Here is a 27,854-nt window from a genome sequence, read left to right as displayed (position 1 = left end):
ACTGTATTATAATTATTGAGAGGCTGACTCACTGTTTCCCAAGCTGGGACAGGGGATCACACACTGTATTATTATTGAGAGACAGGCTCACTGTCTGTTCCTCTGGCTGGGGCAGGGAATCACACACTGTATTATTATTATTGAGAGACAGGCTCACTGTCTGTTCCTCAGGCTGGGACAGGAGATCACACACTGTATTATTATTGAGAGACAGGCTCACTGTCTGTTCCTCTGGCTGGGGCAGGGAATCACACACTGTATTATTAGTATTATTAAGAGACAGGCTCGCTGTCTGCTCCTCAGGCTGGGACAGGATATCACACACTGTTGTAGTGTTCTCTCACGAGGCACCAGTTCTGTAGGGGTTTGGGCATTTACTGGGACAATTATTTTTGTGGCAGTAAATCACAAAATTGATTATTTTAATGGTCTTAGAATCCAACCATGCGACATAACTCAAACAACGCACACACAGGTACTAATACACGAGGATACATTTGTTAATATATAGAATATGCATGCAAACCTAACAGATCTTATCGTAAGGGTTATCAGAATACAAAAGATATACATTCATTCAGTTACAAAGAGTTACACATATCAAGAGGACATAAGTATATCATTCATTTAGACCGTTTCGTAATTGAACTTGTTTACAACGTCTACATGAGATACTCAAAACAAGAACATAACCCTTAGGAATTAAATTGATATCAACTGGTTGAGAGCAGTAATGCAATAAGGTTGAATACTCACTGCCGGTGGGTCCCTTTTCTCACCGTTTCCGTAGTGCAGCGGTTATCACGTTCGCTTCACACGCGAAAAATCCCCGGTTCGAAACCGGACGGGAACAGCCTCTTTCTGTACGCTCCTGTACTTCACAGAGGTCTTGAGCGACCGGTCATTTGTTCCTTTCCTTCTCAGTGACGTTCCTGCAACACTCTCCCGCTCCTCTTGGTGCGCTCATGCCGCAAGACAGGAAGGCTGGAGCAGGTGGCTGTGTGCTCTCTGCACCGCCGAAATAGCTCAGCTGGGAGAGTGTTAGACGGAAGTTTTGAAGGTCCCCGGTTCGATCCCGGGTTTCGGCATTTTGTTTCATCGCGCCCTTTGTTCCTCTCTCCAGCGCCACCTGCCTAAAGTGACGCGTCCCTTTCTAAGCCCGAAACGCAAGCGAGACACCAGCAGCGGTCCCTGCGGGTTACCGTAGTGTAGCGGCTATCACGTCCGCCTAACCCGCGAAAGGTCCCCGGTTCGAGACCGGGCGGAAACAGCCTCGTTTTGCACGCTCCTGTACTTCACAGAGGTCTTGAGCGACCGGTCATTTGTTCCCAATGTATTTCCGGTGCCTTCGTGCACTCTTGTACCAAACGCACGTTCCTTCTGTAAGCGGAGCTGATCATTTGCAATTGGGCTGTGCCGACAGACCAGGACGAGCTCTGTCGGCTCAAAAGCAGCGCAGGACCTGCAAGAACGACAGAAAGATTAGCATCCAGTGGGGGCCTCTTAGTGAGCCCAAGAGCTCATCAAGAATCGGCTCCAGCAACAGGGCTGGGCGCATTGTTCCATTCTCCGCCCACTCTCGGTGTAAACAAGTCCCTCCTGGTCTCTGCTTGAAATGCACTTTCATGCGTTTGCTTTGGTGTAACTGGCTTCCCCTGCATGGGCGAATGTGAAGAAGATCCTTAGTAAGTCATTGAAGAAAACCGAGAAGAGGTCGGAGTGGCCTCTGTTGTTCATCAACGATCCAGTCAGGCAGTACTCCTCTGTAAAGTGCCGTTCGTTCACATCGATTGGCTTTTTTTTTGCCTTCATTAGTGCAAGTAGTAAAAGCAGAAACCCCTTTAGCCTGTCAGCACCCGGAGTTTTCCCCTTCTGAAGCTCTCCATAGCCTCTCAGCTCTTCTACTGTCAAATCCCCCTCAAGTACTTCCCTATCTTCTTCACTCAAAACATTTTCTAGCTTTGAGGTAAAAAAATGAATTTCTTCATCCTTTACCTCTGTAGAGTTGTACAGTCTTGAGTAGAAGTGTCACGCCCTCTGCAGCCAGAGGGCGGTATTCTCTGTCCTGTCCCTAGTTTCTGGTCTGCTGTCCTTCCTGTCCCTCTCTTTCCCTTGGGCTAAATATTTCAGGGTCTTGCACTCTGTCCTCGCTCAGCACTGACGTTCGGATGTCCTGAGACCCGCCTAGCACCAGGGCGCACAGGTTTCTATACGGCATTCCTGAACTCTTTGCACTAATGAGCCTGGGCCTTTTTCCCGTCTCGCCGCTACGCATATGGGTCTTTTTCCGCCCTCCTGCTCCCCACGGTTAGTCCCCTTGGACGTCCGTGACAAGAAGGCCTCGATGCAGGAGAGGATAGCACTCAGCTCTGTACTCTCTCTTCCCTCCTCATCAACTACACTTTCCATGACAGACTTGGAGCCTACCACTTTCCTGAAAAAGAAGCAAGTACACTTCTCATTTTCTTCCAAGAACTGCACTCAGCTTCTTAACAGCACTCCTCGACTACTTTCTTCCGCTATGCTCCAGACATCCTTTTTTAAAAGGGTGATATCCTCGAGCACATCGAAGCCACTGTGCAGCATCGTGTAGAGACGCTGCAGCTGCCTCTGTTTCCTGGCTAGCACTCCTCTCCGTCTGGCAGCAGCCTTCCTTCCCTCAGCCATGAAAAAGGCCCTTGTCCTCACCTTCACCTCCTCCCACCACTCTCCTACTGACTCGTACAGACACTGCAAGGACAGCCACTGTGATAGTTTCTCCTTGTAGCGGGATACTACCCCCTCGTTCTCTAGCAGCTTTGTGTTGAGTTTCCAGAGGCCTGGGCCAAAGACAGTCCCGCCCTGGAGTTCCACTCTACACCCTAAAGCCTGATGATCTGAGAAGAAGACAGGCTGAAGAGCGACCCCAAAAACTTTCACTCTCTCTGAGACAAAGCAATAGTCAATTCTGGAGCTGCTATTCCTCCCTGACCATGTATATCCTGCTGTTGTGGGAGATATACATCTATATGTGTCTGAGAGTTTAAAGTCTTGAACTAAGTTTTGCAGGGCCAGTGAGCTGGAATCCAATTTTATCGGAGAGCTAGACTGCCTGTCTGTATGCTTTAAGATACAATTAAAATCCCCTCCCACTATCACGTCTGTGCTACATAACAATAGGGGAGAGAGTGCTTTGAGTAGCTCCACCCTTCCTCCCACGTCAGTAGGACAATACACATTGATTAGACGCAGGTTAATGGTCCCCCATTCCACATCCACACACAGCAACCTGCCATCTATGACCCTCTGAATACTTTTCAATTTGAATGCCCATCCTTTGAAAAGAATGGCCACGCCAGAGGCTCTGTTGTTATTGTCCCCTGACCAAACAGAAGGCCCTTTATCCCACCTATCTTCAAAGCTTTTATACCTCTCTTGATTTACTTCTTTTTCTTTTTCTTCTTACCAATTTCCTGCCAGCCATCCTCTGAATGAGCCTTCATCAGGGTGGCAGCAGTAAAAGCGTTCACGGAGTCCATTTCAAGGAAGCGGGTAGAGGGAGGGGTGGAGGGGTTCCAGCTGTCCCCATCGCCATGCTCTCCTTCCTCCTCGCTCGGGGAGAAAACAGAGTCATTTTTCCTTTTCCTCAAGTCCAGCTCCTGGGAGCACTGAGGGGAAAGGGGTGCAGCCGATGCACCAGTCTCCTCTTCCCCCTCACCCACCAGCTGCTGCAGATCCTCCGTGATGGACTGGATGGAGGAGAGGAGGACATCTCTAGCACTTGCAGAGTCTGAGAAAAGCAGCTCCGCTGAATCCTGGGTATCCTCACTGGACCCGCTCCACCGGGGGGCCCCACACTGGCCCTTGTTCTGAGGAGCAGGAGTGGGGGAGGGGTCCTCGCTGTTCTCGGGGGTTTTCAAACCCTCGTGCTTGTCTGGTGCAGTCTGCAGTTGTGGGGGCGTAGTGGATCTCTCTTCCACCGGCCCCGGAGCCACAGCAGGACTGATCCTGGCTGGAGGCTGAGAGTCTTTGTCCAACAAGGGTTCTTTGTTTGACTTGTTGTTTGCTTTGGATTTTCGGGCCGGTTTGGCTGAAGCAAGCACTGCCTCATCCTTTCTCATTTTGAGTTTATTGGCGTAGGCGTGAGGGCAGTTCTTAAAAACGTGTCCTTCCGAGCCACATAAATTGCACTTTGGCAGCATTGAACAGTCAGAGGCTAAATGTCCCTGTTTGCCACAGGTCTTGCAGCATTTCACAGTGCAGGACAATGCCAGGTGTCCCACAGCACCACAGCGCCGACACACCTTTGGTTGTCCCACATAAAAAACATAGCCATTGCATGCGCCCAGCAGGATTGTAGAGGGCAGGTGCCTTAAGCCTCCATTTACATTGTCCGGTAGCAAGCGAACCTCAAATTTCCTTGCTCCCGTTTTTATACCGTCAACATCTCTAACCTCAGTTCCATGGTGGACGGTGCAGTACTGGTTAAGCCAGGTGTGAATGTCCTCCGTCTTTGCCAGTTCCGAGAACATAACAACATGCACCGTTTTCCTCTCTCTGTGTGTCAGAGACTGCAAGTTGATCTTCTCAAGGGCAGGAACTTTCCCTCCTCTTGCCTCAAACACATCCACACATTGTTCAAACAGAGAATAGGTAGCAAAAACAACCTCAAATGCTTTCTGACCTGGGAGAGCAAAGATGAAATCCAAGTGCCGAGGTTCAAAGCCAAGTTCCTTCTGCAACACTTTTCTGCTGAACTGCATGCGATCCATGAAGAGGTCATCCAAAAGCTCAAAACGCACAGGATTCTTGCGGGATCCAAAAGTTGCCATTTCGTAAACTGCAAAACAAACACTGCTTCCACAAAACAAGAAAGCAATCCAACTACTCTACCTACAGGATGATCAAAGTATCACCCCTGCCAGGTAAGTATGAGCTGTACAAGCCCCTGCAAGCGGCCCGCACCCACAGCACAAAGCACGCAGCCTAGGCCAGCTCCTCGCCCCGCACACCACCGCCTCCTGCTGGGCCCACTCTTTCGCACACTCACACGCCACACTAACACTCAAAAGGGTGGGCAAAACGAGAAAACGAGCGCACCGTTTCCTACACATCTGCAGTCGCCAATGCGCATTCGCAGCATGTCCCAGGATGCAATTCGGCCTCATTTGGATAACACCAGACCCGCAAATCGCTACGCAAGCTCACGTCATGCGCCTGCCACTCACCGAACAAACACCGGAGCCTTTTCAGCAATTTCCAAAAAACGGGCCTGCTCGCCTGCCCACAAGGCTCCGTCTCTTACCCGCTCTCCAGAGCCTGCTGCCTTCTGTGCTGTTCTCTCGGCATCGCTGCAGCGCACACAACACGCTCCGCCGCAGGGAAGGCTCGCTCCGTGCGCACACGTCCTTTCAATGCCAGTTCAACAAGTGCTCCGCATTAGCAGCGTCGGGGCTCCAGCATGTCGCACCTCACCTCACCTCGCACAGCCCCCTCCTCGAAAGTCTGGCGCTGGGCATGCCCCGCTCTCCTCCACCTTATCTTACCGCGTGTGACCACCGACAATGGCCACAATGCCGGGGAATGGCACCTGTAAAGTGTTAATTGGGGCACAGGAACAGCCCGTCTCGTCCTGGGGGCCGGCTTCAAAGACAATAAAGCAAACACAGCGGGGCGGGGGAAGAAGACAACACGACACATGCAGGTACATTCAGCTCCGGTGGGAACGAGTCATTTGTCGGTCTTTTCAAGTGCTGGGAGCCGAGTAATCCTTCGCTTGTATCGTTTCTCCCCGGTGACTAGATCTCACCCTGCGACTCTCGACTGGGCTCACCCACGGCAGCCCAGCAGGTGTGAGCCTAGCCGGCACCCGGATGGGAGATTCCCCCCGGAAAAGCTCAGGTTGCTGCTGCTCCTACAAGAGGTGTGACTGGGACCAGTAGGGAGTGCTCACCCTGCGGTCTGTGTGGCTTTCTTATGCCCCAGCATCCTGATGGCGACACTCTGCTGCACAAACAGGCGCCGTCCTTCGGGGGAGGCATAAAACCGAGGTCCCGATCCTCCTTGGCCATTAAGAAGGGTGTCTCTCTGGTGTTAGTGTTCCCCTTTACCAATCAGTCGGGGTCTCCTCCTAATCCCCGTCTCATATGTAACAATCAATGACGAGGCCCCCCTGTCCCGCGATATTGTATTTGTCTCCTGGCCGCTGGCTGGCGCCATGAGATTTAGTACTCGCGCAAGAGACCGGGGGCAGAGCGCGAACGCGGTCCCCCGCCCCCCACAAAGTGTGCGCTCCAGGTTCCCTCTCGGGGCTCTGCAACACAGCGAAAAGGCAACGAGAAGGAGCCTCTTGCTCTGACGCCGCAAGGCCACAAGAGGGCGGAGGCGCCGCGCGCCCGGCCAACGTGTTGGACTGGTGCGCTTTATGTGCTGAAATAAACACGCAACAGCCCAGAAATGTTTTCAGAGTGCTGTGCACTGGAGGTTTTTGTCTTGTGAAGACTTGCCTTGTGCTCCTCCGTGCAGTTTGTTTGTTCTCCTCCAGTGCGGGACAAGCCAACACAAGGGAGCACATTTGCCAACATCCAGGTACGCAATGCGATTTGGAAAGAGGCTCCTTTCCAAAGAGTTGCACACGAACGATCCTTCAGTCCCGCTCGGGGGGCACAGAGCCCCAGCCACACACAGCTTCAAGTAACGAGTCAGGGGCCATGGCTTTCGCTTGCAGCCACACCACCCTGAATGTGCCCAATCTCATCTGATCTCAGAAACTAAGCAGGGTTGGGCCTGGTTAGTACTTGGATGGGAGACTTCCTGGAAATACCAGGTGCTGCAAGCTTTTGCTCTCTCGGCCAGCAGGGGTCGCCGTTGGTGCCGTAGGCTTTGGGAGGAAAACCTGGAGGATGGAAAGGTGATCTATAGCCTCATCTCTAGAGATGTTTTGTTGCTATGGCATGTGTGTGACCCATATAAAAAAAAACCCGTTTGTAAAACGAATATCGAAGCTGCTTCTAAATCTGCAAATGAAGATGAGTCGATAAACCACTTGTTTTTCGTATAACTATACATATATTCATTTATTACTGATTTCATTCATTGAGCACAGATCCAATAGAGGTACAGCCATTCACTGTTTGACATGTCTGCACTGGTACAGAACCTAGCAATCAGAAAACGGGTGAAACTGTCTTGAGAATTAGCATACAGTACCGAGGCCCCCATGACCAAATAAATTGGCCTTAATAATGCAGACTACAGCAAAACGACTGACTTTGAAAAGGGAATGAATGTCCGGAAGGAGTAGTGTAACCAGCTTGAAATGCTTCTCCGGACCTCTAACTAAAAGAAACCGGGAACCAGCAGTGGCTTTCGAACTGGGATCCTATCGCAGCACGTGGTGTCGTAACTCTTCCGTATCTGATTTTGGACCAAGCACATCAGGGGAGAGCGCGAACGCAGTCCCCCAATACCAGAAATTATGCAGTCGAGATTCCCACATTTGGGGAATTCGCAGGGGTCAGCACAGCCGGAGTGCAATGGCCGAGCCTCGCCTTGGGTGAATCGATTTTTTAAGAACTTTATTTTCTTTTCACAAAAAAATACAGGACATCACAAATTAGAAAGCTTTACATTAATATACATACTTAAAACAGTATATATGATCACATCTCATTACATTTTGACACGGTACCAGTTACATAGCAACAATTGCTTTTTTTCTGGTGCAAATCACATTCTTTACTTAAACATGATAATGTTTTTCACAGTTTCTTGAGATATTGACCTATGCTCTCTATTTCCCACAGATTTTCTGCTTCCTCCCTCCCTTCTCTCCCTTCTCTGAGGTAATAGTTCTCTCGGGTGATGAACAGGGCCAGGCTACCTGCTGCCTTGACTGGGACCTTGATGCCTTTGAACAGCCCCATGTTCCTCACTCTCCACGGGGCGTCTTTCCCACTGTTCACCACGGCCCAGATGTCAAACACGTCAGGAGGAAGTTTGTCAGGAGAGATGCCGTATATGACAAAAGCAGCGGTCAGGGTAAATTGGGGCGAGAGAGCTTGCAACCAATCTTCAAACTGTGCCCAGAAGGCCTTAGCAAAAAAGCAGGACCACAGGAGATGGGTCACAGTCTCCTCCTCGCCGCAGCCCACCCTAACGCAGCGAGGGCTGGGGGTGAGGCCCCTACGGTACAAGAAAGTTCGTACCGGTAAGCACTGGTGGACGACACTCCAGGCTAAATCTCTGTGAATGTTGCACAGAAACTTAGAGGATGTGTGTTTCCACACCTTCCTTGTTTGGGCTGATGTTAAAATGCCCACAGGGGTCTGCCTATTGTTCTGGGGTGCAACGAAATCTTCCAGTTTTTGGACACTGACATCTCAGAGGGGAATATGGCCAATTGGGTGAGATCTTAGAAAACTTTTAACTGTCCCATAAATTGCAGGGCATGTGTCAGAGAGTGGGACATCCAGCTTGGGTCTGACACCCCACACTCTGAACACCTCCCTACCTACCCAGAGCCTGGCAAAATAAGTCCAGGTGCTGCAGGTGCTGCTGCAAAGCCTCTCAGAACAGAGGCCAGGAAAATGCACAGCAGCTTCGTAGCAATATCTGGGACAGACTTCCCCCCTGAGGGTAGCGGCCTGTACATTATTTCCCTTCTGAGTCTTTCCTGCTTCCCACCCCATAGAAATTGAAACATCAATCTCCTCAGCACCGCCGTAACATGGTGTGGGATTGGGAAGGTAGAAGCCAGAAAATTCAAGACAGGCAAGAGCTCGGCTTTGATGACCAGCACCTTCCCTGTCATGGTGAGGTCTCGGTCCTTCCATTGCACCAGTTTTTTGTTTAAGATTGGCAATTTGTTCTGCCAATTTACTGTTCCCATCTCTTCTCCAAAATACACCCCCAGGACCTTAATTCTCTTCTCTTGCAGCCTGAGATCATGTCCTTCTTTTGGCTCCCTCCAGTTCTGATAAAAAATCTCACTCTTAGATTTGTTAGTTTTTGCGGAGGAAGCCAAAGAAAAACGATCACAGCACTGCAGAGCTCTGCTAATTGAGGCATTGTCAGAGAGGAGCAGGGTGACGTCATCCATGTATAGAGATGTCTTTACCTCTCCTCCCCTGATCCTGGCACAAGGCACAGGCTAAGGGCTCCATAGCCAAAATGAATAACAAGGGGGATAATGGGCAGCCCTGCCTCACCCCTGAATAGACTTCGAAGGGGCGTGATTTATTGCCATTAACCATTACTCTGCTGTTGCTACCTGTGTATAGCAGGTTAATCCACTTTCTCATGATGGGGCCAAACTTCATGTGCTCAAGTACCGATGTTAAGTACTGCCGGTTTAGGCGGTCAAAGGCCTTTTCTAGGTCTACACCTAAAATGCACAGAGGGAGGGAGCGATCCTCCGAGTATAGACAGACATCCCTCAACAAGGCCAGGTTGTGGCTCATCAGGCGTCCTGCTATCCCACAAGTCTGTTCTTTCCCTACCAGTGAGGCCACTACATTTTTTAGGCGCAGGAAAAGGGCTTTGGACAGGATCTTAGTGTCCACACCTAACAGGCTGAGGGGTCTCCAGTTCTTTATGTCATTCTTTGCTCCTTTCTTAAACAAGAGAGAGATAGTGCCTTCTCTTAAGGAGTCAGGCAGCAATTCTGTCTTATAGCTTTCCTCGAAAAGGAGCATTAGTGGATCCTGAAGCAGATCCCAAAAGGTGCAATAAAATTCCTTAGGGAGCCCGTCAGCACCCAGAGTTTTCCCCTTCTGTATGCTCTCCATAGCCTGTCTCAGCTCTTCTACTGTCAAATCCCTCTCAAGTACTTCCCTATCTTCTTCACTCAAAATGTTTTCTAGCTTTGAGGTAAAAAAATGAATTTCTTCATCCTTTACCTCTGTACAGTCTTGAGTAGAAGGCCTCGATGCAGGAGAGGATAGCACTCGGCTCTGTTCTCTCTCTTCCCTCCTCATCAACTACACTTTCCATGACAGACTTGGAGCCTACCACTTTCCTGAAAAAGAAGCGAGTACACTTCTCATTTTCTTCCAAGAACTGCACTCAGCTTCTTAACAGCACTCCTCGACTACTTTCTTCCGCTATGCTTCGGATGTCCTTTTTTAAAAGGGCGATATCCTCAAGCACATTGAAGCCACTGTGCAGCATCGTGTAGAGACGCTGCAGCTGCCTCTGTTTCCTGGCTAGCACTCCTTTCCGTCTGGCAGCAGCCTTCCTTCCCTCAGCCATGAAAAAGGCCCTTGTCCTCACCTTCACCTCCTCCCACCATTCTCCTACTGACCCATACAGACACTGCAAGGACAGCCACTGTGATAGTTTCTCCTTGTAGCGGGATACTACCCCCTCGTTCTCTAGCAGCTTTGTGTTGAGTTTCCAGAGGCCTGGGCCAAAGACAGTCCCACCCTTGAGTTCCACTCTACACCCTAAAGCCTGGTGATCTGAGAAGAAGACAGGCTGAAGAGTGACCCCAACAACTTTCACTCTCTCTGAGACAAAGCAATAGTCAATTCTGGAGCTGCTATTCCTCCCTGACCATGTATATCCTGCTGTTGTGGGATATATACATCTATATGTGTCTGAGAGTTTAAAGTCTTGAACTAAGTTTTGCAGGGCCAGTGAGCTGGAATCCAATTTTATCGGGCTTTTGGCTAAGATCAAGTTCAAGTGGCATGCCCGTAGTTCCTGTCTTTCCAAAGTTCTAGAAGGTGATCGAAGATCCTGAAGAGTGCTTGAGCTGGTATCGCCCTAGGTTGAGACTAGGGGGTTAAGGCCAAGCAGCAGCTGAGCTGGGTGGGATCCAGCAGCAACGTTCTCTCTCTCTGCTCTCTCCTCTCCCCTCCCCCTTTCTCTTGCTCCGCCTCCTTGGCCTCTTGGCTGGGAGTAGGTACTCGTGGCCTGCCCCCGGTGCTTGCTTTCTTCCTCGAGACTCGGAAGCGCTATCCGCTCCCTCTCCCTCTCTCTCTCTCTCTGCCTCCTTGGCCTCTTGGCTGGGAATAGATACTCGTGGCCTGCCCGTGGTGCTTACTTTCTTCCTCGAGACTCGGAAGCACTATCCGCTCCCTCTCTCTCTCCTCCTGCGCCTGCACCTAGCTGGGCTTTGCAAAGGCCAGGGCTCCCTTGCTGCTCCTTTAGGAGGGCAGCTAAACCCTCCTCTCCACAGGACCTTGCTCTCTCTCTTTCTCTCCTTTTTTCTTTTTTCTCCTTTCCAGATGGCAGACAAGAAGACACTGATCCGGTTCCACTGGACTAAGAAAACAGAGACGATGCCAACTGTGAAATCCTTTTTCATTACCTTCCTGAGAAGGATCCTGCAGTTGGTGGCCGGAGATCTCTACTGCCTGCAAGACAACAAGGCAGAGAGATACATGGAGGCCTACATGGCCACGGACGCCTCATATGAAAAGGCAACGAAAATGATCAGAGAAAAAGGTAAGCACCCCGGTTTCTCTGATTTCAGGCCTGAGCCTATGAGGAAGACAAACCAGAGGACCATCACAGTCCTCACATACAACCCTTACGTACCAATGGAACTGGTAACACCTCCCCCGCAGAGAACCGAAACTGCCGTGGCCACACCCCCAGCCGCACCAGTGCCACAAGATGGCCGCCAGGACGACGGACAAAATGGGTGACCGGAGGAAGGGCCCTCATAACTCCCAGCAAGAAGGGAAAGAGAAAGCGGGAGAAGAGATGCAGGGCAGATCCACCTTCGGAAGGACAAAAGAAAAGAGTGGTAAGGGAGAACCGTTTCCTCGTCCTAGAGGAAACTGAACTTTCTTCCCCCGAGGCCCAGGAACAACCGGAGGAGGCAGCCCAGGAAAAGGAAACCCTCCCCTCCGAGGCCCAAAGATGACAGGAAGTGACAGCCCAGGAAACAGAACCCCCCTCCCCCGAGTCCCATGGACAACAGGAGGAGGCATCCCAGGAAGAGGTAACCCCCTCCCCCGAGGCCCAGGGACAACAGGAAGAGGCAGCCCAGGAAGTCGGAACCCCCTCCCCCGATGCCCAGGAACAACAGAAAGAGGCAGACCAGGAAGTGGAGCCCCCCTCCCCCGAGGCTCAGGAACAACAGGAAGAGGCAGCCCAGGAAGTGGAGCCCCCCTCACCCAAGGCCCAGTAGCAACTGGAGGTCCCCGAAACTCCTGGAGAAAGGAAAGAAAAAAGCCTTCCCGAAGCGGTGGCGGAGAATTTCCTCGAGGAAGATGAGGATTACTTTGAAGCCGCCCTGGAGCCGGGACTGATGGTAGGGCTGGACCTGTCCAGCATGTTTACCTTTCAGTCCCCAGCGAGACCTGGAGGGAGCCCAGCATATTCCCCCCAGCACCCAAGGAGAGGAGTTACATCTAGGCTAAACAGTGCCCAGATGTAGACTCCCAAGTTTTCCACTGTAAGCACAAAGAGAGGAGGTTCAACTTTCACTTGTTTAATCATGATTGTGAAACTTATCTTTCTAACAACTAACGTGAGAGGGCTAAGAGACCCGGTGAAAAGACGGGGAGGCTTTCATGATCTGGCCTCAAAGTCTTTCTCAGTTTGTTTCTTACAGGAGGTCCACCTGAAGGATGAAAGCGACAAGCTGACATTCTCCAGGGAATGGACGAAGGGAGAATCATGCTGGAGCGTAGGAGGGGTCCACTCTTCCGGAGTGGGAATCCTCCTTGGAAACCCAGAAATGACGCTGGTTTCCTCCTTCTCGGTGGTGCAGGGCCGGATCCTGGTCGCAGACATCGACTGGAGGGGGCAGAAGTTGAGAGCAATTAACGTCTATGCTCCGACGGAACCCTCTATCCGGAAGGAAGTGTTTGCTGACCTGGCCAGCTGCTGCACCACCAACAGACAGGTGGTGCTTGGCGGGGACTTCAACGTCGACCGGGAGAAGGGGAGCGATGCTAGCTCGGCAGAGCTGGAGTCGCTACTCAAGCAGTTCTCCCTGGTAGACGGTTTCAGACGGTGCCGCCCTAACGACGCCAGAACGACATGGAAAAACTCCCGGGGAGTGTGCAGCCGCCTGGACTACATCTTTCTGCACACGACCTGCTCCCTGGAGTCGGCGACGGTGTCCCCGGAGTGGTATTCCAGCCACGAGCGCTTGACGGTGATGGCTAACACCAACCTGCCGGCATTCAGTCGTGGGTACTGGAAGCTGAACCGGGAGATACTGGAGGAAGACGACTTCAAGGCACTGTTCCGTAAAGACTACACAAGCTGGGTCGATCTGAGAAACGGCTACAGCTCCATGGTGGAATGGTGGGAGTCGGTGAAGGACAGGACCCGAACCCTGGCGCAAATGTACTGCAGATGGAAGGCGGCCAGGGAGAGGAAGGAAGCTACACGACTCCAGAGACAACTAGAGGAGGAGTACAGCTCGGCTAACGGGGGAGGAGCCTTCAATTCAGCCCGGGCACGGGACCTGAAGGAGAGGCTCCGCAAACTCAATCAGGTCCGAGGAGCCCAGAAAAAGAGGGTGATCCACGGCCTGAGACGAGGAGATGGAGAGGAAGTGCTGGACGAGAGCGACAAGGTAGAAGCGGCCACCGCTTTCTACACGGAGCTCTTTTCAGAAAAGCAGACGGAGGTGGAGGCAGGCGATGCTTTTCTGGAGGAGCTGAAGGCACGAGTACCGGAGGAAGTGAGGGAGGACTTGGAGGGTCCGATCGCGGCTGAGGAGCTGAAGGCGGCGCTCTTGTCCATGGAGAATAGCAAGGTGCCGGGGCCGGATGGACTCCCAAAGGAACTCTACACCTGCTTCTGGGACACCCTGGCGGCAGATCTGGTGGAAGTGGCGCAGGAGATCTTCCGCCGGGGGAGACACCATGAGGGAGGGCATCATCTACCTGCTCTTCAAGAGCCCTTAGCAGAGACGGTGAGACGGGACCCTGTCATCGACGGCCTGGAGATACCGGGAGGCGCGGGGGAAACCCTGAAGATCTCCCAGTTCGCTGACGACATGATGCTGATCCTGAGGTCGGACAGGGGGTGTAGGAGGGCCCTGCAGGTCATGGAGCAATACTCCAGAGCCTCGGGGTCGAAGCTCAACCGCCGAAAGAGCAAACTGAAGTTCTTCGGGCCCTGGAAGCACAGGACGACGGCGCCGGAGGGTCTCGAGCTCTGCACGGAGCCCCTCAAAATACTGGGGGTTTCCTTCCAGAGCCAGGACAACGAGACCAACAACTGGACCGAGAGGATCGCCAAGGTGAATGCGAAGCTGGGTCTGTGGAAAACGCGGTCGCTGTCCTACACAGGGAAAGTGATGGTGTTGAAAGCAGACATCCTGCCAGCTTTGGTTTACCTGGCGGTGGTGTACCCGCTGCCGGCCAGACTCAGACGAGCGCTGCAAGGGATTATCTTCGGCCTCGTCTGGGGCGGCAAGTACGAGTACATCACTCGAAAACCGGATGTGTCAGCCGGTCGAGGAAGGGGTTCGAGATGTCCCACATTTCCCCCTGAAACTCGACTGCATCTTCTACTGCAACCTCTGTCGGGCGCTGCAGGAGCCCATTGGCCACAAGTACCAGTACTTTGTCAGGCTGTGGCTCTCCGTCCCGATGAGGCACTTGGTCCAGTGGTCAAACACTGGGCCCAAGGCAGAGAGGCGACCGAAGTTCTACACCCACGCTGTCAAGTGGAGCAGGAGGCCAACCACAGAGCCCTGTACAAAGAGGTGAGGGGGCATTTGGTCGCTGACGAAAGGCTGCAGGTTCCCAGACAAGTCTGGGAAAGGACACAGCCCAAAGAACTTGACAACCAACTGAAGGACCTCAACTGGATGGCTGTGCACAAGAGACTGGCTACCAGAGAGGTCCTCTACAGACACTCGCTAACCAGGAATCCGCATTGCCCCCGGGACACGTGTTTTGTCGAGGAGACTCAGGAGCATGTGTTCTGGAGCTGCCTCTTCGCCAAGGTGGTGTGGGGCAGAATGGACAACATTATGCAACTCCTGGGAAAGGATGCAGTGCTCAGTTACCAGTACATTCTGCTGGGGGCTGGCACCCACCAGACTGGACAAGGGGACACAGGACCTGTGGGGGCTGCTACTGTCCCTCACAAAACAAGGACTGTGGAAGGCGAGGAACACTCTCATCCGGCACAACATAAAGTGGGGGGCGAGGGAGCTGGAGGAGAGGATCCTGGCGGACCTCAGGAGGAGGACGAAGCACCACGTCGCCAAATGGGGTCTCCCCACGGCGAGGGAGCGCTGGAATGGACTTTGGGACCTATACAGAGATTAAAGGACAATAGCAAGTGGTAGATTTGGAGGGACTCTCTTAATTGCGCAAATCCGCCCCCACTCGCAAAGATTGATAACGGACAATCAATCTCCGTTCCGCCGTTGTTTTTTATTACATGGAGTGTTAATATGTGTGAGATGTTCCTTTTGAGATGTTTTTTTTGCAGAATAAAGTATATTTTGTAGAACAAAAAACATCTTATGACAAGGTTTACAAGTTATCTGTTGAACTACATTCTCATAGGTGTGGTCACATTCCAGATCATTTGTTTACGTTTTTGTTTCTGGAGCAACTGTTAGATGAAATGTGCTAATATGTAACCTAACTCCAGTGTGAATAACTAGAAGAGGGGAGCAGCTCCATTCCATACCATGGGAGCTTTGAGATTGGCTGGGCCAGATCTCTCATTTGCATATCTGATTTGGAAATATAACACTAAACCCCTTCTTGCATGGATTTAACTTGCACCCAAGAGTCCCCTACTGTGTATTGCTACTTATTTTTTATGATAAGTGGTGATTACCAGTTGACAGGTTTTATTTGTTGAATTATAAATGGTTTTGTATTATCATCCTGAATGGCCTGTACTCAAGGTTTGGTAGGGTATGTGTTTTCATTTCATTTACCAAATTGAATTTTTGCTCTTTTAGTATTTGTCTAGAAGGCTTTCTGAAGTCAGGAACCCCATTTATTTGGTGAAAAAGGATTCTGTATTAATATTAATATTTCTCATACAACATAAATAGGGTCTTTTATGAATAAAAAGATCTTGCACTTGGAAATCTTGATAAAGCTGTGTGCTTCCATACACTCAAGCAGTTTTGATTCCTAATATTTGACCTTAGGTGCGGGAACGGGTCTTTTTTGCCATTTGATTTCCAATTGATCAGCACGGTATAGAAAATAGACCCATAAAGCAACCTCAGCAGTGACAAATGTCACTGGGTCACTTGGGTTTATACGTCGGGGTCCGGTAGTGAAGCTCCGCTCCTGTTTAGCCTCCGAAGCCGTACAGGGTGCAGCCCTGGCGCTTCAGCGCGTACACCACGTCCATGGCAGTGACGGTCTTCCTCTTGGCGTGCTTGGCGTGCTCGGTGTAGGTGACGTTCTCCAGGAACACCTTCAGCACCCCGCGGGTCTCCTCGTAGTTCAGCCTGGAGATCCGCTTCACTCCCCCACGGCGAGCCAGGCGGCGGATGGCGGGCTTGGTGATTCCCTGGATGTTGTCACGGAGAACCTTACGGTGACGCTTAGCGCCTCCTTTCCCGAGTCCCTTTCCGCCTTTGCCTCTTCCAGACATCTTTTAGTTATCAGCTGTGAACACGACACACACTGCTCATCTTTGATGTATAATAGACATCTTTCTTTGATGTCTATTAGACATCAAAGAAAGATTTTTATAGGTGTAGAAACTAGTAAATAAAGCCAATGATTTGTTTTAGAAATGTATTCTTAAAATATACAATTATTCACACCTGAACAATATGTAGTTCAAATTATACATTATATACAATATAGTATTCAAATATCTAATCATCATAAAAAACACAACTAGTAAACTTCAGTTACAAATTCTAGTAACATGGCAATATATATAGTAATGACAAACACAAACTAATTACATGAACACGCTAATATTTAACTCAAAACCACATTTCGATTCAAATATACATTTTTAAAATTTACAACTTCTTTATTTCCACGAAAATATTATTAATGTAGCACAAACGCTACTTTCTAATAAAGACAAAAAGAAACAGTTTTGTGTCTCATGGTGATCCTCCTCTCGAGACTAATGAAATGTTTAATATGATCCCTCGAGAAAAAAAAGGAATCAATTTCCGCCTGGAATGATTGATGCCCCATCAAACATTTTGTAATATCCCTGGAAGTTTATACAGTAGAATCCTGGTTCGTGGCTTAAATTCAAGGTAAATGAGACTAAGGAAACGAGTTGGAAACTTGATGTCGAAGTGGGATTTAAATCACCCATTTCACATTTTACTTCATTGGGCAGTATGTGCCAGAAAGCAATGCCACAGCTTTCCTTCGATAGCTCAGTTAGTAGAGCGGAGGACTGTAGTGGAGTCAATAGGGAATCCTTAGGTCGCTGGTTCGATTCCGGCTTGAAGGAAGGTGCTTTTTGTGTAATTTAATCAAAGAGTTAAAAACGTTTTATTCAGACATTGATCAAAAGCTCAATAATCGACTAAGCAAAGGCTCCTGTTCCGAATTCAGCCCACGTCTGATTGTCTTGTTTTGGCCAAGATCTGATCTTTGAATTAAGGGACTACACTGTCTGTTTTGTAATTCAAAAATACATACAAATGTCAAGTTTTTTGTAGATATAAAGGTGTTCTCTGTTTTCAAAGGATAGTTACTTAATTGGCATAATGATTTGGTATTGATTTTGTATCGTTGTATTATAAAGTTTGTGCTTTCTGTGTTTTTATCGTATTGTGAACTTATTTTTTAAACAAATGCTTACAAAGGCAAACACGGCACACATCTGTTTATACCAGCGGTGAATTGTACATTTTTATTAAGTACAAGCTACTGTGCACTTCTGGGAGTATAACAGGTTCGATATAAAGTGGCAAAAATATAAAAGGGGAAAATACCCCAGACTGCGTGTAAAGCCCTCGTTGTGACTGTTTTAGATAAAAATGGCGTACTGTACACGAAATTTTGCAGAAACACAATCTGATATTTTGATAATTATTATTTTAATAATTTTATAAGTATGAGGCCCCGGATCCAAATCTTCAGTTCTGATTTTTTTAAGTGATATCTTTCCTTCCTGTCGTGGAAGTCACACGATGTGAGCAATTGTTTTTTTTACGTTACGATCCAAAGAGCCTCAGACTCACTGTAACCAAACCAGGATGGATTCTGCTGGGAGCCGGACTGAGCTCATTCTCACTCCCTGTGCTGAAAACAGAATTAGCTCTTCCCCGAACATCGTCTACAGCTGCTGGATTGTGCTCTGCATCTTACTGCTCCGGCAGATACTTTGACGAAAGACAAATCACTTGTGCGCTTTTAACCTTCTCGCAGCTACGGGCGAGACTGACGCTCACGATATGAAGGCACCCGCTGGTATACCTTCTCTAACTTTCAGTCGCGACAGACTTCGCTTTTTAAAAAAAAAAGTAGATATAGCCCTGAAAAAAGCATTAGCTTTATCAGTTTTATATTAATCTATTTTGAATCAAAGTTTGATATTTTGTTTTATTTTTTATTGCATTTTACATAATAATAATAATCATTATTGCTTACACTTATATAGCGCTGTTCTGGATACTCCACTCAATGCGCTTTACAGGTAATGGGGACTCCCCGCCACCACCACCATTCTCCTGAATGATCACAGAGAGTCAGGACCTTGGTTTTACGTCTCAGCCAAAGGACGGCACCTGTTTACAGTTTAGCGTCCCCGTCATTGTACTGGGGTATCAGGACCCGCATGGACCGCAGGGTATGCGCCCAGCGACAGAAACCAGACGTGTGTCGGGCTCGGCTGCGAGCAGGACAATGACGTCACGGGGACAAAGTAGAGGAAATCAAAACGGTTCTATAAAAGACCTGTGTCAGCTGTTGGTTTGCAGTCTGGACTCTAAATCCTCCGATCCGATTTTAAATCTCTCTAATACCTGAGCTGCGGCTTCTTCCGAGTATTTATTCGTATACTTATTATGTGTAAGTGTATAGATGAAACCTTTCATAGTGTAACGCTTACGGCCGACAGGCACTGTGTAAGAGCCGGTGTACCAGAGCAGGTGACGTCACTGCCCTTCCCTGTGATAGCAGGACCACAGCCCGTGGGTTGTGGGGAGATCTCTCTTTAGCTCACCGGGCTGGGTCGCTGCAGAGAGACATGGGAGTCCCGGGATCGAGCCCCCGATGGTGGGGGGCCGACCTAATGCGGCGACGGCGCCCGCCTGAGCCCTTGTTGCGTTACCATATATTGTTCAGTTTAAATCAAAATGCTTTACTAATACAAGAGAGAAGTATAGTATGAAGCATGTGACAAATGTATGATTTCACGGAACAAAACGGTTTTTATTTGCATTCGAAATGAAGCGGAATTTTAGCGCAACACACAAGCCCTTTGTCTTTTTTAGTGATTTTTAAACAGACGTAGAAAACGCGTTTTTTTAACACTATAATAGCAGGGTCAGTGGCGTAATGAATAACGCGTTAGGCCTCGTGTCAGAAAATTATAGGTTCGACTGCCATCTGGCTTGTTGAGTTTATACCACTTACATTCTTTTATATAAATGAACTGCACCTGAAAGCTATAGAAAACACTTTGGGTAAGTTGTCTGCAGCCTCCTGCGTCGACAACTTACCCAAAACACTGTACTGTCTGGAGGTCAGCTCCAGCTCTGAACTCAATTGCAATGAAAAACCATGCGTAACAAAACTGGAGAACAGCTGAACTTGTGCTCAGTTCGGTGATGAGGTTTCAGAACTGTCGTTGTTGTAATTAGCACGAACTGCACAGGCTCTGAATCAGACCATGTCAATTAGTCTGATCAGTGTAGGACACGTTAATGTAGAATTATTAATAGGTTTATTAGTTAGTTCAGGTTTACCCGCCTGAACTAATGTAGAATTATTACTTGGTCTGTCTCTTGTTTGTATATAAATGAATGTCTCTGACAACTTAATGTTAGTTTTATGATGTAGGTCAGGCGTTGACATATGCACGAGTATACAAAATGTCTCACTCATGATTCAACTCATGTTCTATAGGAGATTGGCAATTCCTTCTGTTTCTCATACAACCATATCAGAACAGAAGCCCGTGTCACCCAGCTGTGATTCAAGATCGACTCGCATCTTTATCCCTTTTTTGTTCATGATCATTATTTTCTTTAGTTATGATCAATATTGAACTTTTTTTAAATGAAATGACAATAATCAAACATGCAGGCAGATTTTTGAAAAGTATTCGGAATTGACAGAGTGCCCCTTTGGAACAGTCGTCAGAAAATGTGAGAAAATGAAAGTTATGTAAACTCTCACACAAAGCATTGAAGATTGGAATCTGAGTGTAAAAAAGCTACCTGTCTCCCAATGATAGGCAGGGATACACACCATGATTCGAATAGACTCAGCGAACTTTAACACCTATGATATTACGAGTGCTTTGCACGTGTCGAATTTCAAGAAGGAACTACGACAACAGTTTGGACATAATTCAATACCACTGGCAAAGTCCAATGCCGGCAACTTCTGAGAAAATAATGTTCACTCATGGAATTTGGTCTTTGAATGGCTGGCGGGATAATTCATTTATACTCCTTTTGCACCCTCAGCTGAAACGTTAAAATAACAACGCAGATTTGTTGGAGAACCTGACAAGAATTATTGGGTTAGTACTGTATGTATTCTTGTATATTTACTTTAATTTTAATATAAATGTAAACATGCATGCTGTATAAGCTATTGTAATTTTAAAATATGTTAGCTGAGGATGCGAGGGGGGCTATTATACCTTGTGAAACACGCAAGGAACCGTAAAAAAAGCTGATATTTGAATAAAATTGGCGATCACAAGAAAACCACAATTTATGTGGTATTATCATCAATATCCTTCAAAATCTACGTTCAAATGAAGGATTTGAAGAAACTATGAAAAAAGCAATAGTAGTAGGAGAGGATTTTGATTTTTGCTCTTCAAGTCAGTAGATCGACGTAGAGTTGCGCCCCTACAAACAGCACAAAGGATGAAACCCACCTCCCTCGTTATTGCTATGTTTGTGCCGGTGAAAGTAGCGTTTGTGCTATTGAAAGCATCTCGGAAGATGAAGGTGCAGTCACTTCCACATGTCATGATATCATTAGATCCGACGACAAGAGTTGAAGCCTCCGTCATTTTCCAAGCCAGGAATGTGAGGAAGATGGAGCTGGTGGAAGGTAGCGTGGCCGAGCGGTCTAAGGCGCTGGATTTAGGCTCCAGTCTCTCTGGGGGCGTGGGTTCGAATCCCACCGCTGCCAAATGTTAGTGTTTTAAGACCTGCAATACGATCAGTAAAAGTGCTTTTTGTTAGGCTGCGGGAGGTGTTTAGAGATAGACTTTCTAAAAGACAGGCTTAACATCAAGGCAGAAAAAATATTTTGTTTTCTCAACAGAAATTCTCTTTGGCACGTTCAGCTTTATGTAGGGAACAACATCTGCCGAGATCACTTTTGAGGCAGTGCACATGATAGTGTACCAGCAAGTACATTTAATATTGGCTGTGGTGGTGAGCTGCTTTTGTCTGTGAAACTTTTAATTCTTCACGCCGAATCGTTGGAAGGGGTAAAGCTTATTAAATCTTTGAACATAGCGCTCCATCAGAAGTACTTTGTTCGTGATCAAAAGAGATCAGAGGATTCACTTCATGAATTCACATAGCATACCTTACAGGAAAGATTTAAAAGGGGAATTGATTGTGCTTCCTGATGTTGTTCCTGTGGTTTCTTTGGATACAAAGGTGAATGTTCTTTGACATTCTGCTAGAGTATCCACTGGGTGGGTTTTATCGATTAGCTCGGATAGGTCATCAGTGCTCCGTCTCCGGAAAATAATCAGCACTGTTTTTTCCTGTGCTGTCTTTTAAAACATATAAGATCACGAGTTTACAGATTTCTCCAAATAACAACTATACATTTTAACCCAGCGGTTAGCATTCCTTCAATCCAATAGTTTTACTCTGGGTTAAAAGCAGCGCAATATACAGAGAGATGATATTCAAATATTTCAACGTTCTGTTGGATTACCTGTATGGAGATATCGCTCAGAATTCCTAATATGATTTTGAGTTCAGTTTTGCTTTACTACTTTCAGAGTCTTTTATTGACCTTGCTGAAGCAGAGAAGTGACATAATCACAAATGCGACCTACCTGTGCTGCTGTTTCTGGTTAATAATTATTATTGTGAGGAAAAAAAAACAGCTCCTTGCATTAAGAGCAAGAGCAACCAACGCGCTCTCTTGTTGAGTTGGGTTTTTTCCGTGGTGCTCTTCCTCAGATGCAAAGTTATTTGGCGAGCAAGGATCTCTGAGAAGGAGCCTGAATCCTTCAAAATACTACGGAAGGAATCAAATTTATACGTTTCTTTGGATCGAGAAGATGATCATTATGAGACTCAAAACATGCCTGTCTTTTCTTTTTTCGAGGACAAATGAATTATTGAGGTGTAAAAAAGGGTTCAAAACCAAAATCACCTGCTATTGCTGCTGTTTCTTCAAATCCTTCAACTGATCATCGATATCGAGGAATAATATATAGTTTCTTCAAATCCTTCAACTGATCATCGACATAGAGAAATAATATTATACAAATTGTGGTTTTCTTTTAATTGCCAATTTGACTGTAATTACATCTTCGTTTACAGATGTCTTGCATGTATCACAAGGTATAATAGTCGTCGTGCGTCCTCAGTTAAAATGTTTTAAAAAGTACAACATTTATGGTTACATCCATATTAAAATGAAGGTAAATATAACAAGATATTAAAATACAATTGTACAGTCCTAACTTAATAATGCCTCTGAAGTTTTCCAACAAATCCGAACTGTAATTTTGAAATATTATAGCTGAGAATGAAAAGAGAGTACAAAGATCAAATTCAATGAGTGAAAATGCACCAGTAGTTCTCTAAACTGAGTTGCGAAGCACCAAGCAGCCTTGAACGGTTCGCGGAAATCAAATATACAGTACAGATGGATTCAGAGTGTGCTTTCCAACTTTTGTGCAACATTTTCCTTTGATAGGGCAGAGTTGTCTTCACAATCTGGGTTAAATAAAAAGGTGTGACATCAGTGTTAAACAGCTTTCCTTCTTGGGGAACAATGGTTGTGTTCCATATTTCTAACTATTTTGGTTTCAAGATCGCAATTTAGTGTGAAACATAAAAGCCAGCTGGATAAGCTTGATTAATTTCCCTCACGGGATCAATAAAGTATCTATCTATAAATCTCTTACATGTCATTTACAATGGCCTTTCAACTAATAGCCCGTGCAGGGATCAAACCCCAGCTGTTGGTACGAGTTGCATAAGACCCTGTAACGCGCAGATAAGAAACTAACCTCTGCTTCTTCATTATATACACAGTGAGCTATATATGCGAGCTTACTGCCCCCTGCGGGCTCTGTATTTGATTGCGGTGGAGTCCAGCCGTGGAGATAAAGTGAGACGGGTGTGTACATTAAAAGGCTCATAGTGTCCCTGGGAGGGCTCAAACCACCACCCTTTTTGTTAACAACCGAGCCACAAAGACTCATGTACAGCTTAACACTCCTCGGTCTCAGTGAAAGTGATACACTAAAATTTCAGGAGATTAATTTGTTTTTAAAGGAAAATCACCAACAGTGGCCGAGATCTACTGGAGTTTTTCATTCTATACTGCGATTTCTGTAGGGTACTCTGTGAAAATACGAGTTTTGACGAGAAGGGATGGACATATAAGGTCAGAAGGCTTGGGGAATTGAACTTTAAGGTGAAGACTGCGGGTTCAGTAGCAGCAAAACCTGATCAGTATCAGTTGACTCTGATATACTTTGAAAATGAACTTGGAGATTTAGAGTCAGGCGTGCTACCGTTGCACCATGGGGTACTTAATTAAAAAAAATAGAAAAACAGTCAGTGTTCCTGGATCTGTTATTGAGAACAACACCTGCACTTCAGCTGCGCAGGAAGAATAAAATGTGGTCTGGGATGAAGAGACTCTCTTCAGAAGAGCGGCGCTCCTCACAGGAGGAAAAAAAATCTTTTTTTTGTGAAGCTGATTTGTCTCCTTTGGGGAATTCAAATGAGCTGGAAGTTGTGACCTTGTGGTGCAAAGGTAGCGTGTCTGACTAAAGATCAGAAGGCTGCGTGTTCAAATCACGTTGAGGTCTACTTTTAGTTTTTCAGGTTCTGCTCGTCCTAAACACAGAATTCACACCATGCAGTTGAGTTCTATCTGTACACCACATAGATAATCTAAACAAAATAGAGCCCTACTGGACATACAGTTAGGATCTCACACAGCGAATACCCTTGAACACAAGAGAGAAGGCACAGTTCACATCTGCGAAACATCACATCCGTCTTTAGAGACAGCTACATCAGAGAATGGAATCCCGGAAGTTTCAAATAACTTCTTTTAATACAGGTTCAAGCAAACCTGAAAGTTAGGGAGTTTCCGGACATTTTTTTTTATTAAAAAGTGTCTGAAGCCGGAAAATGTAATTTGAAAAAAAAACGCTATTGGACATTAGCAGGTACTTTTTGTAACAATTTGCTATTTCATGCTGGAAAACAAAGGAAACAGACCCAATGTTTGCTTTCAGGTGCGGTTCATTACATAATAGACATCTATTACTGAGGAGCTTGAATAAAATTTACACGAGGCAGGTAGAAGTTGGACCTACAATCTTGTGATCCAAAATCAGAAGAACCTTGTCGCCCTTGGGAGATGTCAAACGCATTGGACATGAAAAATGCCAGATAAAAGTCAGTTCTCTTCGTTTCTCAGTGTCGGGGCTGCTACTGTATGTAAAAGAGGCAAATTGCTCTGAGCGCAGGTTCAGCGCTTACTGAACGCAGATGTCTCAGAGCGGTGTGTCCAAGTGGCTGTAAAAGGTGATGGTGGTCCTGTCACCGTAGCTTATTTGGTTAAAGAGCCTCTTTATTGAACAAAAGAACTGTGATTCAAATCCCAGCCGTGTCTTTCTTCCTATCTTGTAGTACAGAACGTACCATTTTGGGCACTCACAAAGGGCTTGATTTCATTAAATGCATGTGTTCATTTCCTTTCTGGAAAACTTGTTTTTGATGAAATTCACACAGCTTGCGAAACATGAAATTCAGTTCTTGGTTATCAGTGCAGAAGAAATATTACCGGCTGGCAAAATAAACGGGAAGAGTTTTTTTTTTTGATTCGAGAAGAGACTCCACCAGTCAGTCTCTGTGACGCAATCGGTTATCGTGTTTAGCTATTAACCGATAGGTTGGTGGTTCAAGTCCACCCAGGGATGGGTTTCTTCTGTGATGTAAACATTGTTTTCACATAGGTCGATTGGATTTCTCAGCTAAACCATAGCCATTTTAATATTTGTAGGAAATGTGACTGTTCAACACTTGTCAAAAATGTCCAATAATGCCCAACATCGCAACTCCCCAGAAAACCATATTCACCCAAGAAAAATGATCGTTGAATCATCATTTATACTCCCGTCACATCCTCTGCTGAAATATTTTAAAAATACAATGCAGATTTGTTTGAGAACTTGACAAGCATTGTTTTGTTAGCACTGTGCAGTTGGATTTTGATATTTTGACATATTTACCTTAATTTTAAACTGTAAATACTGTACAATCTATTGTAATTGTGTTGTAATATTAAAATATGTTAGCTGAGGATGCAAAGGGGTGAAAGGGAAAGGTCAGAGGGTATAGTAACAACAAGGTTAGGATTAGTGGAGGTGGTAGGGGTGTTGATGGTTTTTCTCTGTAGAGGATGATTGAGTTTTTTATCCTTCTCTGAAGTGAGAAACTGGAAGAGTGCAGTTGAGAGATCTGATGAGGTTAGTTATAAAAGGAAGTTGATGTGGAGCTGTTAGCCGTAAGAATTCCTTAATGTCTTTGATGTTGTCATCAAAGATAAACTGCAGTAAGCAAAGATAAAAAGAAAATTATCTGTGCATACTGCCCTGTCTTTCTAACACCTGAAGAAGGCTCCACGGCCAACACGTCGTGTTTCCTTTCTTCTCTTTTCAGCATGGAATAACCCTTTACTTGTTCCTTTGCAGCCTACGCATGCTGACGCAGCTACTCACCTGATATTTAACATTCCTATAATCACAACTATGAATGTCCACTGTGGGTATTTTTTCCATGATTATTTATTCTATCATTGAAGCATATTTTATGTCATACCGAAGTGTCATAATCACCGATTTTTTTTTTCATTTAGAAAGTCAGAAAATGATAAATCACTATGAATTGCATTTAGCCTGTTCTGATCTAGAGTTTCTATATACTTGAACATGCCATGTTCACAATGTCACAACTCAGAAATGCAACATTGAAGTGTTGTAATTACCAATGTACATAGTGTTGGAACATTGAGATGTTTTGGTAATGAGGAAGGAGGGACATGCCATGTTCACAGGGTCATATTTGAAAAAATGGCACTGTAAAATTTCCTAAAGTTCAGGATTTTGATAGTCTGTTCCATTGTCTCTCACACCTCAGTGTCAGAATTTTTAGATGTTTTTATAACCAGGGGGTAGGTTTATAGCAAGAAGCAGGAAGTGCCATCACCTGTTGCTCATCCTCGGTTAACCATATATTCTCATATGCCATGTTCTAAATGTCCAATTTATATTAAAAAGTTCTTGTAAAATGCAAGATTTTAAGACTTTTTATGATCAGAAGGCAAGGTCGTGGTAAATATGCAGAAAGTGCCTGTGAACTTATGTTTTGCCTTTGTCTTATTTACTTATTGTGTTTGTGTTATTGTGAGTTTTGAAAATTGGTTTACAATTTTCTGAAATGTGTTTCACACAAAAATGTTATTTGGATAGTCACTACTTACATATTCCCATTTACTGAGGATAAATACAGTAATCCATCCTGATTAGTACTTTTAAAAATTACTGTAAAGAGCCATCTAAAGGCGAAAGGCGGCATAACAACACAGCAGCAGCATTAAAGGCAGAAGAAGAAGCTGGCGAATAAGAAGCCAGCTTCAGCCTCGTTAATGCAATACCATTGGGTGAGGTGGAAAAATATTTCTTGCTCTGAATCCTAACATTTTTATAGGAGGTGTTCTAGTACTTCTTGCTTCAGATAAAATTGCCAATACACTTAATTTCTACTCCATCAATATCAGCAGCGTTATCGGTACTGAGTCCTAAATGTACGTCCTGTCATCATATAAAATGTCAAAAGTTTCGACTGCATTCAACTGATCAAATTTCTCTTCGATGACAGTTATAATTTTATCCAAAATACATCCGAAACAAATTTGCACTGTTTTTTTTTTAATCCAGAAGAGCATCATCATGAGACTCAAAACATACCTGTTTTTTCTTCTTTCCAGGAGGAAGGATTGTTCAGATTCAAACATTGGTCCAAAATCAATGAACTCTCCTATCGCTGTTGCTTCTTTAAATCCTTCATTTGAACGTCGATATTGAGGGATGATATCGTACAAATTGTGGTTTTCTTTTAAAGCAAATTATATTAAAATATGAGCCTCTGTTATAGTTGTCTTGGAAGTTTCGGAAGGTATAATAGACCCCCTTGTGCCCTCAGCTAAAATATGATAAAATACAACAAAATGTATTTACATAGAACAGCATTTATGGTTATATGTATATTACAATTAAGATAAATATACAAAAGTATTAAAATACAAATGTACAGTCCTAGCATAATCATGCTGTACAACTGTCTTTTTTGCTTGTCTGGGATTACAACTGGGATTACTGGGATTACAACTTCTACACTAGATACTCAAAAGCAAGTACATCACTCATAGGTATTAGATTGATATCAATTGTGGTTGAGGTAACAATTGAATTCTTGAGCTGTAATGCAGAATGTTGAATACTCATCCGATCTGTGTGGATTCCGA

The 27,854-nt window shown here is 46.2% G+C and overlaps 1 protein-coding gene and 7 non-coding genes across 8 annotated transcripts; 6 read left to right on the top strand and 2 right to left on the bottom strand.

Moving 5' to 3' along the window:
* Positions 1–1,015: 1,015 nt before the first annotated feature.
* trnaf-gaa (transfer RNA phenylalanine (anticodon GAA)) lies at positions 1,016–1,088 on the top strand. Its single transcript has one exon. It is a non-coding gene; the product is annotated as a tRNA-Phe (tRNA).
* Positions 1,089–6,698: 5,610 nt separating this feature from the next.
* Positions 6,699–6,817, top strand: LOC138216493 (5S ribosomal RNA). Its single transcript, XR_011180205.1, has one exon. It is a non-coding gene; the product is annotated as a 5S ribosomal RNA (ribosomal RNA).
* Positions 6,818–7,416: 599 nt separating this feature from the next.
* LOC138243654 (U1 spliceosomal RNA) lies at positions 7,417–7,581 on the bottom strand. Its single transcript, XR_011192304.1, has one exon. It is a non-coding gene; the product is annotated as a U1 spliceosomal RNA (small nuclear RNA).
* Positions 7,582–15,865: 8,284 nt separating this feature from the next.
* Positions 15,866–15,921, top strand: LOC138243857 (U7 small nuclear RNA). The gene has a single exon (XR_011192475.1). It is a non-coding gene; the product is annotated as a U7 small nuclear RNA (small nuclear RNA).
* A 306-nt stretch (positions 15,922–16,227) lies between these two features.
* LOC138242648 (histone H4-like) lies at positions 16,228–16,533 on the bottom strand. Its single transcript, XM_069198199.1, has one exon. The coding sequence runs from the start codon at positions 16,531–16,533 to the stop codon at positions 16,228–16,230; it is 306 nt and encodes a 101-aa protein (XP_069054300.1).
* A 746-nt stretch (positions 16,534–17,279) lies between these two features.
* trnay-gua (transfer RNA tyrosine (anticodon GUA)) lies at positions 17,280–17,367 on the top strand. The gene is given in 2 exon segments: positions 17,280–17,316; positions 17,332–17,367. It is a non-coding gene; the product is annotated as a tRNA-Tyr (tRNA).
* Positions 17,368–21,157: 3,790 nt separating this feature from the next.
* On the top strand, positions 21,158–21,239 carry trnal-uag (transfer RNA leucine (anticodon UAG)). The gene has a single exon. It is a non-coding gene; the product is annotated as a tRNA-Leu (tRNA).
* A 2,815-nt stretch (positions 21,240–24,054) lies between these two features.
* Positions 24,055–24,126, top strand: trnaf-aaa (transfer RNA phenylalanine (anticodon AAA)). Its single transcript has one exon. It is a non-coding gene; the product is annotated as a tRNA-Phe (tRNA).
* The last annotated feature ends 3,728 nt before the right edge of the window (positions 24,127–27,854 follow it).

Source organism: Lepisosteus oculatus, chromosome 14 (assembly GCF_040954835.1).
Source record: "Lepisosteus oculatus isolate fLepOcu1 chromosome 14, fLepOcu1.hap2, whole genome shotgun sequence".
NCBI classification, from domain to species: Eukaryota; Metazoa; Chordata; class Actinopteri; order Semionotiformes; family Lepisosteidae; genus Lepisosteus; species Lepisosteus oculatus.
Note: the sequence above shows the minus strand (reverse complement) of the source record. Positions and strands in the feature narration are given on the sequence as shown.

Coding starts and splice junctions, on each gene's coding strand:
- LOC138242648 (XM_069198199.1), bottom strand. CDS start 16,533: ATGTCTGGAAGAGGCAAAGGCGGAAAGGGACTCGGGAAAGGAGGCGCT.